The sequence below is a fragment of the Anas acuta genome, chromosome 7 (genome assembly GCF_963932015.1).
Source record: "Anas acuta chromosome 7, bAnaAcu1.1, whole genome shotgun sequence".
NCBI classification, from domain to species: domain Eukaryota; kingdom Metazoa; phylum Chordata; class Aves; order Anseriformes; family Anatidae; genus Anas; species Anas acuta.
This window is the reverse complement of record NC_088985.1, coordinates 20,629,082-20,641,321: the sequence shown is the minus strand read 5'-3', so window position 1 is coordinate 20,641,321 and position 12,240 is coordinate 20,629,082. Positions and strand designations below refer to the sequence as shown.

The following is a 12,240-nucleotide window of genomic DNA, read 5'->3' as shown; positions in this document are numbered from 1 at the left end:
AGAATTACTATTAATTTGCATAAAATTATTTCTTCCAGGGCATAGAGGACCAAAAATGTTCATTTGAGAGCATTGCAGAAGACACTGTAGACATGTGCAGGCAAAACAGCTCGTGGCTGCCAGTTACGTTATGGAGATGATGCAGACCTGAGACATGGAGGCATTGTTACTCCGGTTTTGAAACCAAGACAATGTATCTCTGGACTTGATCTGCCAAAGGGCTTGAACACCTTCAGGTACCAAAAAAGTCACTCCCAGATGGGCCTTTCAGAGGTAGGGCTGCCATAGAGACTCCGTTCTCTCGACTCTTAGCATGTAATCTGAAGAGCTTGGTTGGGAAACCAGGTTCCTGGTGGTTTACGCAGAGCCTCAAAACGGGACCCAGTAGAGTCACATGCTGAGTGAGTAGCTGCTCAGAATTTAGTTTCCTAAAGGTATCATAATCATTTACTAGGATATAACCTAAGTGCAGTCATCGTACCTGTGGTATGCTGGCTGACATATGGCAGCCAGCAGCCAGATTCCGGCTCTTACCCACCCCATGCCAAGCACACAAGGAAGGAGAAAGCTCTGAGGAACCCCAGGCAGGTTTGGGACTTGGTTTCTGGTTCCTGTAAATTCCTGCACAGCACAAAATGCAGGAGTCCAGCCAGAACAGGACCTGCAATTCTGGCCTAGCCCATGGGAGGAACTCCTGAATAGGATGGGAGAAGGTGCAGGGCTGAATAAAGAGTGGTAGGGCTGCAGGTATGTGAGCATGCAGCATTTGTTCCCAGCTCAGGGAAGTGAATGGAGACAGGCCCTCTCCTGCATGTGGGCATGAATCAGTACTGAGTCAGGAGCCACCCATGCCACTGATGCCAACAGTGGTGCTTGCTGCCACCAGTTTTACTGTTAAATAGAGCATTGTGGGGTGTTTCCAATGCACATATACAAGCAGAGCAGGAAAATTTTAACTTATATAGGAAAATCTTTGGAGGAAACTTTGGAAGAAATGGTTTCTGTGAGGATTACCTTTCAGAGTGTCACCTTACACATGCATTTCTTTTGGATGACTCATCTTGTTTCCTTTCAGCATGTGAATCTGTAGGAGTTTACAGCCCTATACAGTCAACTCTAACTCAGGGGGTTAATTGCAGTGGATTAGCTGCATCATGAACCAACTACAATGCATGCAAAAATCATGTTCATGTGGTGCGTGGACCTACAGTTCAGGCAGCTCAAATTCAGGTATCGCTGCGCTGCATGATTAATGGTGTCAAGTTCTTCCCCTTTCTTTTCTTGCAATTACCCTGCCTTTATGCAAGTTTTTCATAGAGTTCTCTCCCCCACCTCCAGCTCTCTGCTCCCTCTGGTGCTTTCAGTAGCCCCTGGGGTGCCCCTCAGAGGAAGACATAGGGAGAGGGTCCAACAGAGAAACTAACCCTTTAGCAAATAATCTCGGAGCCCTCTGCAAAGTAATCCAACACCCCCTGAGGCTAGGCATTTCCTCTGCACTGGGATTTTAAGGAATGCCTGAGGCTGCATTTCTTTGAGCAGCTGAGCTGCTCTAACAGTCTGCTGCTTTTGAAAGGAGTGCTCTTATCCCCTGTCCCCTTCATTTTGTGGCTGGCCCTTCTTTCCATGGATTTATTTGGCTCATTATCCCAGAAGACAGCAACCTGCTTTCTTTTTCCTAATTATTTTTCCCCTGTGCTAACGAGGTCTGTCAGCTGATGGAGCTGGCAGATAGCACTGGGGTGGGATGGGTGGTGAGGAACAGGGCTGGGGATGCACAGACAGGGTGACCTAGGGCAGAAGCTCGGCCCACAGGGTGGGAGTGCATCCTTCAGCTCTGCTTTGGACTACAACTTGATTACCTTTGAAGGGTCATCCTTTCTCCAGTGATACTCTGGAGCTGTTGCTCCAGGGTGAGACAGGGATGGACCTTAACTAATGGGCAATTTAACACTGAAGGAATGAGCAGCGTTTTTCCAGCCTTCCTGTCCTAGAGCAGCTAGCTGTGTGGTGGGAGAAGAGCCGGGCCAACACAAGGGAGCAGGCAAGAAAAGCAACCAGGGTGGTGGGATAGGAAAAGAAGACCCTGCCCAGGGCTGGCCCCAGTAAGGCTGAACAACTGGCTCACTGGCAGCTCCCCCCAGCCCCACTTCCCAAAGGAAACCTACCGCTGGCTTTCAAAAGACAATCCTGAGCACCGAAGCGCCTGCTTCTGCAGACACTAATGACTACGAACTCTACATACACATTTCACAGCACAATGAAATCTGCCCCCAACACGCACTTCAGGGTGCCACAGGCACTCTCACCCCGTTGCTGCTCCCCTGGCCAGCTGCCCCCGCTGCCCCACAGGTCTGAAGTGTGGGACTGGTTGGGTGAGGGCCGATGGGTGAAATTTGGCTGCAGAGAGGCTGTCCACACCCAGGCTGCCCCAGCGCTTTGCTCGGGGCTAAAGAGGCAGTGGCATGAATGTGATCTTTCTCTCGTCAGCAGATTGGTTGATCTCTGAGGAGCTCTGCCTTTTTGATAACCCCTGCCTCTGCTTATATAATTAGTTATGCAATGGCCAAAGAGGAGCCTTGGATGATGCAGGAAGTAGAGCCTGCTAATGAGAATTGGTGTAGATGTGTGATAGAGTCGGAGAGTCAGCTCTGAGCACAGCCTCCTGGGGCAGAGCGGGCAAGGATTGGTGCCCTGTTAGCATGGCTGGCTTAGGACCTTTGCTGGTGCAGGTATGTTGTTTGACCACCTACTTTGGCAGAAAACATCTTGATTTTTATTTCTTCCTGTGCTGAATACCCTAGCTTGAGGGTGGAGCTGTGGATAGGTCCTGGGCCTGCTGTTATCAGTGGTGTGGCATTAGGCTGTGAATTGGTGCAATTTTCTGGAGACAGCATTGCAGGTGCAGGAGGAGACTAAACCTCTGTGAAGGCGGATGTGTACGTGACTCTTCCCTAGCATGCAATTTTGGGGTGGAGGGTTAATTTGTGCAGCTGGAAGGAAGAGATCTCTAATCTGTGCATCACGTATAGAACAGATTGATAGCAGCTAGCATTTCAAATGTCGGTGATACAACAAGTTTTTTGTTCATGTCTGGTTGTAGGAACAACTGAGTGCATGAGACCATTCATAAGCTGCTTTTGAGGACAGAGTCTCATTATCAAACACAAGCAGTCAAACATTATGAGTCAGTATCTTCTGCCTTCTTCCCCATCTGTCTCCCAAATCAGGACCAACTTAATCAGAATTTATTAAAATGTAGCACTGGGTTATCATTTGCCTTTTGATTGTAACTTCACATTTTCCCACTTCCCTTCAAAATAGAGTGCTTTCCTAAATGGACGTGGTGATTGTGACTCAGAGATCTGAGCATTTAAAAAGAAAAAGTAATGTATTTCCAAGAAAAACATCCAGCCCCACTGGCTTCTGCTTTACAATCAGTCTAAGCAAGTCTCAGAGATATTCCCTCCTAAACACCGCTCACCGCAGCGCTCTGTGTCTGGGCTTGGAGCAGTCACGGTTATTTGTCCCAGCAGAGGTGACAACGTGGCCTCACATCCATGTCAGAGCAATCCCAGTTGCCTGAGCTCTTCTCCACGTGGAGCCAAAAGAGTTGCCTGACGTTGATGAGGTGGGCTTGGTGAGGGTATCTGTAGGCACTGATTAAATTGTGGGGCCCTTTCTACAGGGGGCAAGGAGCAGAGACAGGAGCCCAGGTTTGGCTGCCCCCATACTGCCAAGGGAGCGCCCCAGAGAGGTGACAGGTGCTGCCTGGTGGGTTGAGCAGGAGAGAAATGCATGATGATAGGTAAATGGTACTCAAAGGGCAGAAAATATGGGAGGATTAAGGCAGAGGTGAAGAGTTCAGGGAAGAGCTGGCGTAGAGGGGACCGGTGCAGCAGCATTGTCACTTTATTATTGCCTTTGCTCTCTGGGGCCCATAATTAACATGCACAGGGAATTGCACACAGTCTGCTGTGCCAACAACACAGCACTGAACCTTGTAACTTGAGCTGCTACAGCATCCCAAAGCTCTTCAAACTCACAAGTGCTGTCTGGGCAGGGGACACCAAGAAGCCCCAGGCAGGTGTCTCCAAGGCCAGAGGTGACTTCTCTGCTGGGCCCAGAGTGTGTTTCGGGGGAGGACACTTAGCAGGTGCCAGCCCCAGATGTGCCTCCAAGTTTCCCTGAGCTCCTCCAAGCACAGTGAGGACAGGCAGAAGACAGCTGCCCTTCACAGAGGCTGCTCAGGGAGGATGGTGCTACCTCTTTCTGCCTTGAGACAGGCAGATGCTAGGGCTGTGGTGTTAGGCAGGAGCTGCTGCTGTGCTGTGGCGTGTAGTGCTGTTACACAGAGGTGAGCCGTGTATAAATCCATGGAGAAAGATTCCCTGGGTGGAGAAACCTTACTGTCCCCTGCAAGCCCATGGCCTGTACCTGGCATGGTGTCACAGGGGCTGGGGACCACCACGGATCCATCCCCACATACAGGACCACTTTGCCCTGCAGCCCCTTGGAGGAGGGTTGTCACAGCCACAGCAGGGAAGGCAGAGGAGCAGGGATGACCACCCCTCCATGCTGGGGCATGGGTGCTGTACCCCCTCACCCCTCATCCTCCTCAGTGGCTGCAGGGTTGGCCCATGGCGGTGCCTGCGGTGATCTGTCTTGCACGGCAGCGCTGCCCATGGCACAGGGTCCCTCAGCTGCCCAAGGAGGGACACCAGCACCAGAAGTGTGTCTGCCCCGTCCTTGCTGCTGGTGAGCCCTCAAAACAGGCCTGTGGAGCTGAGGGGAGTGAGAACAACAGGGGCATCAGGAGGGGTGAGGATAGGTGCTGTGTCTGATGTGGTCTCCTCAGTCTCGCTCTCCATGTCATCCAGGCTCTCACTGACAGAGGGGATGATCTGCACCACCTTCTCCTGGAAGTGAACTTGCTTGCGAGGAGCTGGTGGGGCCTCTGGTTGGGTAGGGACTGCTGGTGGCAGGCTCCTGTCCTTGCTGCCTTTCAGGATGCTCTTCATGTGTCCCAGCAGCGAGCGGTGCTGCTCTCTCTGGGCTCCGTGGAACGTGTATGTCTGCTCGGTGTCACCAGCGATGGTGGAGGCTGCTGTGGTGGCTGTAGGATCCACGTATTGGCCCGCCTGGGGGTGTGCCTCTTTGTGCTCCGGGCTCTTGCTCCTCTTGCTCAGCAGGAAGTAGGCCAGGGCGGTGAGCACCAGCATGGAGCCTGGGGAGAAGGGCACAGTGGCTGAGGGCTGGCCCAAGGCGAAGTCCTAGCCAAGCAGTGTTTGGTCCAGCTAGCTCAGCATCCCACACATCCCCACCATCTCTGGTCCACTGCCCCCAACAGACCATGTTCCTCCTCCATCCGCACTCCTCCCCACCCCAGCACAAGCTTCTCACCGGGTATGGTGACGTGCCAGACGAGGACGGGATGAAGGAAGCATGCCACCGAGAGCAGTGTGTACCCCAGGAATTTCTGGAAGCTCCCCGGGCGCCTAGCTTGCTTCCAGCAGGCGTGTGCCAGGGAGTCGGGCTCATATCTGGGGAGAGAAACAGAAGTCCTTGTGGGATAAGGCACCGAGTGCATGACAAGAAGATTTGGACCTAACCATGACCCACCTAAAGGTTCAGACCCTTACTCTAGTTCACCAGGAAACCGGTGTGCAACTGGTGTGTTGGTGAGGGAGGGTAAGTAAAGTCTGAGACCTCCTTGTGGTGGGCAGAGGCCAGGGGCCTCATCTGCCAGAGGTCCGCATCTCAGGTGACCTCTCCTTGGCACGCTTGTGCCTACTAGCTGGTAAGGTGTTGCCTCCTAGCTATAAGGGCTTTTGAGTTTATGCTACAAGACAGCAGAAGGGCTCAGCCTCTGAGAAGTGCATAAGTATTTTCTAGATTTTAATTTAAATTTCTGTGCTGTCCCTGGGAGGGAGCTCTGGGGATCTATCTCTTTCTTCAACCCCGGAGCCTTGCAGGAGTTCACACTGCGTGCTAAGAAGATGCTGCAGACTAGGGTTTGTTGTGCTGACGCTCAGCAGATTATGGCACAAACTCAGGTTAAAACACAGGTTTAATTGGCTGCAGACAAGTCCCCACTCACCTCCCCCCTGCCTGAGTGTGCTGCCCATGGCAGTAGGGGCAGGACCTTTGGCGTGGCACTTGCAGCTTGGCTAGGTCTGGTGCTGCCTGTAAAGGACGGGTTGCCTTAGAGAGGGCCCACCAAGGCTGGAGAAGACTGCCCAGAGGCTACTCACGTGAAACACATCTCCAGGAACAAACTGATAAAGAAGAAGCCTTCACAGACAGTGACTGCAACCCCTGAAAAACTGAAAGGTGGAGCTGTCAGGGGGGCAGGGCTGGGCTGGATCATGCTCTGCAGATGGCAGAAGGAGCATAGGGGGCTGGGATTTACTGCCCAGTTCACAACACAGACTGTGTGCTGGGCTCTGAACGCTCTCTGCCCGGGTTTGTGGAGGAAAGACCAAGACCTTCCACCCAGGAGGGGTCAGCTTGCAGCCAGTATCACCTCTGGCCTGTTTGAGTCTGAAGTAGCGTGGGGAGAGGATCACTCTCTCTAACAGGATCAGCTTACTCTTCTGAAACCTAACAAAGATCTCAATTCCCCAAAGCCTTGGATATTGCTCCCTGCTGCTGTTGTAGGCTAGTTTGGCACTACATATGGTGGAGGGGTCAAGTGTGGCACCCCTACCAGATCTGTCTAGAAGGGCAAAAATACTCACAGCAGATAGAAAGCCAGGCTTTTGAACTGCCCTTGCTGCAGAGTTTCTACCCCCACGCCGATCAGCACTGGAAGAGAAGGCAGGAAAGATGCTGAGTTCAGTCCCTGACTCTGGTGTCCTGGTGGCTGCCAGCATCCATGCCCCGATTTCTTCTCTGCAGCGCTGGTGACTCATGCTGACACACGAACCCCGGGGTCAGAGCCGAGCGCTGGCCTCGACGTGCAGCCCAGGAACCCAACCCAGCGTCACTCCTGCCAGGACAGCCTTGCGGCTGCGTGGGCTGGGGAGAGGTGCTCTGAGGATACCAGCTTCTGGCACCTACAAGAGGTGAGCAACGGTGTCCTGTGTCTCTCCCACCCCCAGCTCCAGCACAGCTGCCATGGGACTTCTCTCCCACCGCCCCATCCATCTGCCCCTCATCCCCACGCTTCTCCTAGGCTGGGGAAATCTGCGCCCAGGTCCCCACCATGCCCACCAGTCCAGCACCCCACCTCTCCTGCTGCACCCCACACGTGGCTGTAGGGCAGCAGCAGGTCAGGGAAAACGTGCCAGCTGCATTCGCGAAGGGCCGTAGCCATGGCATTAAAATCCTTTGCTAGGCAAACAGAAAAAGCTATAACAGGAGCAGGCAGATTAAAAATGAGGAATGAACATCCCCTCAGTGCCCCAGCCAGCACAGCACACTGGGAGGTCATTTTAAGGGGGATTAAGAGTGTTAGCAAGGCTAAAATCTTCCCTGGACTGGCCGTTAGGGGCCAATAGCTTTATGGGATGGAAGCTTTCCTTCAACATCCTTCAGGAGTATTTACAAAATGGCACAGAAATGAAGTGCCTCGTACTAGCTACAGAGAGATGGATCACCACTGATCCTGCTCAATACATGTTGGCCACGTCCTCAGGAGCCAGTTGGCTTTGACTGTCTGAGCTGTGCCTTCGCCCCACATGGAGCAGGGGCCACGCTCACAAGTGGGGAGGCAGGTGCCAGTGATGCTGGGTCCCTCAGCCCATGGGGTGGGTCAATGCCGAGGGTCTGTGCCTGAGCACACAGTGCTTCTGGCCCAGCCAAACAAAGCCCCACCAGGATGCTGTCATCCTGTTGGTTCTTGTGGTGCCACCTGCAGCTGCTGATCTCCGAAATGCCAGGGGAACACATGGGACCCATGTGCTGCCCTTCTCCCCAGAGGCTGCCTCTCCAACCCCAAGAATAGGCAGGAAAATCAGCCTCATCGGAGAGCTGTGAAGGGACCAAGCTGTGTAATCCTATGTGCAAAGAATTGTCCTTTGCTACCCTGTGATTGAGGAGCCTTCTTTATACTCTCCCCTACAAATGCAGAATTCATTCATTCATTCATTCCCTACAGACAAACACAGAATTCAACAGCTTGGCTGTTGTGCTAGAGTCCCTGCTGTGCCTGGGGAGGTTTCCTGATCTTGCACAGCTTCTGCTTTATCCTCAAAGCTCTTTGGGTGAAGTATCTGCGAAAGCAAAGGGTTGTTTCCAAGGTGCTTGTTTGGGCTCGTTGCTGCCTTGATTTGGATCTTCTCCAAACCATGTGGCTGAAGGCACATGATTGGGAATTAAATGGTTGAAAGCCTGAGAATTAAGAAATAAGTAAGAACTCTCTCCCTAGATGTAGAAATCACAAGGCCTAAAATCTCTGAACTACAGATATGCCCCAAACATGGCAGTGATTTGTGAGGCTGTTTGATTATTCCTCACTAACTAGCCATGGACAGCAGGACTGTCTGATGTCTCCCACACAACAAGCCCCATTGCACTCCAGGGTCCTGTGGGAAGAGGGGGTTACATTTTGTGGGCAACCTTCTGTGTTTGCAAGCAGCTTATGGAGTTGGCCAGGCCTTCTCAGGATCAATTAGTGAGGCTGATGCACTCTCCTCTCCCTTTAATACTTTTATTCCAGCAAAGCCTGTGGGATTCTTTTCTGCATGGTTTCCATTTCATGCATAAACCTCATGCACCTCATCAGGCACTAAACACTGCATCAAGCTGTTTTCTTACCCCCTTGAGACAGACAGAGGAATAAAACACAGGCACCTCCCATTCCTCTGCTGGCCCTTTGGGAAAACCAGGTGGTACTGGGAATGCATCAGAGTGGAGATATGGAAAAGTACAGAGACCAGCTGTACTCTGTGGTGTGTGATGTCTGTGCTCTGGGAGGCTCAGCTGAGAGGGGACTGCACTGCTCATTTCAAGAACTACAGAGAGATGTAGATGATGCACAGTGAGGAAAAGAGAGAAAACAGATGAGAGAGATTATATTCCATTAAGGCACTTCCAAATTGTAAGCTACTTTCAATTTTTGTGTTCTAGCTTTAGTTTTCTGATGGCAGCAAGCTCGTGTTTTCTCTCAGGAGCTTTAAGAGTGAATATGACCAACATGAGGCTCATGTGGGCCAGAGGGGGATGGGGACGGAGAGGTTTACATTTGCTGGTTAAAGTTGTGTCCTGGCTCCTGTCTGTTGCAGCTTCATAATAATGTGCACTTATCTGCTGGGCGTTCGTACAAACTCCAGAACTCAGACCTCAGCCTCTTATCAGCCCTCCAAAGTACACTGCAGAGCACAGCCTCCAGCATTACAGCTGGGCTTCAGCTGTCCTTGGAAACCTGTGCTCTCTTCAGCAGACCTTTGTGCTTTCTACTTGGCCCCTGACTTGAGCAAAGTGCAGCTGATAAAGGAAATGCCATGGTAGGAAGGCCTGCTGTGACCTACCCTGTGCTGTCTGAAATCTGAAATTCCCAGAGTCTGACACAGGTACCCCAGACACCTCTCATCAGGAACCTCTGGCTCACACCTCCAGCCTCGAGGCAAACCAAACCCTTTGATCCCTGCCTTGCTGATGGGGAAACTGAGGCAGAGAGCGCTGCCCGCCCTGACCTGTGACAGCGAGTCAGCAGCGGAGCCAGCACACTGTGCCTGTAGCCTCTGCCCTGCCTGTTCACCACATCCAGCCGGTGGGTGAGATAGTGATGCTGGCACCGCTGCTGTGACCCCAGCTGCTTCCTGAGCCGGGCAGAGAGGGCAGAGGCTGTGCCACCGAGGCTGGGACCTCTCCATCCTGCCTGGCCCCGGGGCACAGAAGAAATCCCAGCACAAGGAGCTCCCCCTGCATTTTTGACTCCCACAGAGCAGCCTGCCCGGCTTGTGCAGCCCTGGGTATTTTGCTTTTCAGTCCCACTCACATCATGCTTGTCCCCCTGCATACAAGCATATAATTTAGTTTTTACAAGCATATCATTTACAAGCATATCATTTAGTTTTCTCTCCAATTTGTGCATTAGCTTGTCCTGACACTTACTCGGTGCCTTAAAAGACAGCAATGAAAAAGAGAGCTTGCTCCTACCTGCTGCAGTGGAGATGCCCAGCAATCGGCAGGCATACTCCAGGGCACTCCAAAACGCCTCGTGCCGCATGGTGAGGAGATGAAGGCGGCAATGCCAGCCAGGCAGAAGCTCCCTCCTCAGACCTCTTGCTGTGTGCGGCGCCCAGCTGCAGGCAGAGCCTTCTGTGCACAGGGCAGGGTGACCTTTGCGAAGGACCAGCCACCTCCACGGGGCCTCCGGGGGGAGAGCAAGCTGCCACCGCTGGGAACCGGTCAGCACTGCTTCCAGGGCTGCGGACACTTGGCTTTTTCCTCCTCGCTTGCCGGGGTTGCTGGCCCGGGGATGATTAATGATTGGTAAGGGGGGGTGCGGCTTTGGGAGCATTTGCACCTGGGGTGCACGCGTGGCCTTTCCTGCTTGGAAGCAGCAGCTCTGGAAGCCCAAGCTGATTACATGCATGTGAAGTCATTAGTGCTGTGCGGCTCCTGGCAGGTTAACTGTTTGTGAGGATGGTGGTGCTTGCTTTTGGCAAGAGAGCAGCAGGCTCCTGGCAGATCGTGGGGCTCCCAGGGTGCCCCGGCCCCACTGTCTCCTGCTGCTGATCCCCTGCTGTGGGTGCTGCTTGCCAGCCTGTGAGTGGTGCTGTGTCAGGGCAGGTGTGCAACCACAGGAACGAGGAGGTCAGACCTGTTCCCAAGGGTCCTATAGAGCCAGGCTGGCCATGGAAGGAGAGATGTCTATTTGTCTTTTTGGAAACTTCATTATTTCTGTACTGCAGTCACCCAGCTGTTCAGCAGCCCCACAGCCATTTGCAGTGGGGTTCCACGAGTGTCCTGACTCGTGGAGTGGGGGCAGAGGAGGAGGGCTGTGCATGTACACTCTGGCCTCTTTGTTTTGGCTTTAGTAGATGGCATCAGGGTCCGTGGCTTGCCTCTTCAGGACACTGCCTCTGGAGAGGGGCAGCCCTTGGCATGAAGACTGGGATGGGCCAGTGCTGGCCTGCTCCAGACCCTTGCTACAGACAGAGATCATCCTGTCCCCTGTGGGCAGCACGTACGTCTGGTTCCTGCGGGGCTGCGGGCTCACAGGGCAATGAGTCCACCTGCGGGGCCAGTCACTGCAGCCTCTGCCCTCGCCCTGCCTTCTGCCCGTGCAGACTCAGCACCGGCCCCGCACACGGGTGTTCTCCTTTCCTGTGGCCTCTGCCCACACCATGGCGCCTGTTTGAAGGAAGTAGGACTTTAGGGATTTCACAGCTGATGGGTGACTCAGTGGTGTGTCTGCACTTCCTTTTCAAGAGGGATGGACAGAACAAAGGCACACCAGAGGCGCGGCCCCCTGAATCTGAACAGACCCCGCTGGGGTGTCCCATTCCCTCCCCACTGCCTTCGGGGATGCCCCCTGCACTCCTGCTGCCGATGGCTCCAGAAATCACCAAGCTGGCTTAAAAGCCCTGAGACTGCAAAGTGTTTGGGTGCCTTTTTCTTTACTGTCTTCATATTGCTTTAGTTTGGTTTTTAACATCAATGCGTTGAATTTCAGGTGTTTATTTACAAACGCAAAAGCTAGAAAATGGCTTAGGTACATAGACCATAGGAAGGCAATGAGTCTTTCAGGATTGTGGAGAGCCACTAGCCCAGGCTTGAAGAAACTGCAGCCCTGGGAGGTGTCAGCAGCCGCTGGCTCTGTAGAGAGGGGCTCCCTGCCCACCCTTCTGTGGTCCCCGGCACCTCCCCTGGTAGGAGACCTGCTGCCAGTGCCAGTGGTGGAGCACACTGGGCTCGGTCACCCTGGAGGTCTCACCCCGAAACAAAATGACTTTGAGTGCCCTCGACAGCAAGGTTTCCTTTCTTGCCAAGAACAAGCCCCAGGGTTTAAAATAAATGCAAAATTGTGGGCGGGGTGGTAATGGAGGAACAGAATCCATTTGGGAGAGGCAGATTAATACATTAACAATTTAAACCTTCCATCATTCCCTTAGCTATTGCCCAACCTCTGTCATGGGATTGGGCTTAATCAGCCTTCCTGAGGGTCCTTGTCCACTGCCCGAGGAGTCTCCTGGCCCAGGTGACTTCTCCACTCGCTATTCAGGGGTGCACTACTGCTTCTTTTCACTCGAGTGCCCAGGAGGGGGCATGGCGTGAGCAGTACAGGCGTCC

At 53.1% G+C, this 12,240-nt stretch overlaps 1 protein-coding gene across 5 annotated transcripts; it reads right to left on the bottom strand.

The window, feature by feature from the left end:
• Positions 1 to 3,262: 3,262 nt before the first annotated feature.
• On the bottom strand, positions 3,263 to 10,414 carry TMEM72 (transmembrane protein 72). Of its 5 annotated transcripts, none has more exons than XM_068688811.1 (5): positions 10,102 to 10,243; positions 6,738 to 6,804; positions 6,252 to 6,315; positions 5,401 to 5,540; positions 3,263 to 5,224 (listed from the first exon to the last, which is right to left on the bottom strand). In XM_068688811.1, exons 3-5 carry the CDS (start codon positions 6,260 to 6,262, stop codon positions 4,764 to 4,766), a joined length of 612 nt encoding a protein of 203 aa, XP_068544912.1. In that variant the 5' UTR covers positions 6,263 to 6,315; positions 6,738 to 6,804; positions 10,102 to 10,243; the 3' UTR covers positions 3,263 to 4,763. The 5 variants fall into 5 exon arrangements, with proteins under 5 accessions (XP_068544912.1, XP_068544910.1, XP_068544911.1 ...); XM_068688809.1 differs by having other exon boundaries at positions 6,252 to 6,323; positions 10,102 to 10,237; XM_068688810.1 differs by lacking the exon at positions 6,252 to 6,315 and having other exon boundaries at positions 10,102 to 10,237.
• Positions 10,415 to 12,240: the final 1,826 nt, after the last annotated feature.

What these genes read in the sequence shown, in the direction of transcription:
- TMEM72 (XM_068688809.1), bottom strand. Translation starts at nt 10,171, where the DNA reads ATGCGGCACGAGGCGTTTTGGAGTGCCCTGGAGTATGCCTGCCGATTG. An exon ending in GGGCATCTCCACTGCAGCAG is followed by an intron (nt 6,805 to 10,101) that starts GTAGGAGCAAGC and finishes CTTCTCTTCCAG; the next exon opens with TGCTGATCGGCGTGGGGGTA. An exon ending in CTGGCACGTCACCATACCCG is followed by an intron (nt 5,225 to 5,400) that starts GTGAGAAGCTTG and finishes CCTTCTCCCCAG; the next exon opens with GCTCCATGCTGGTGCTCACC.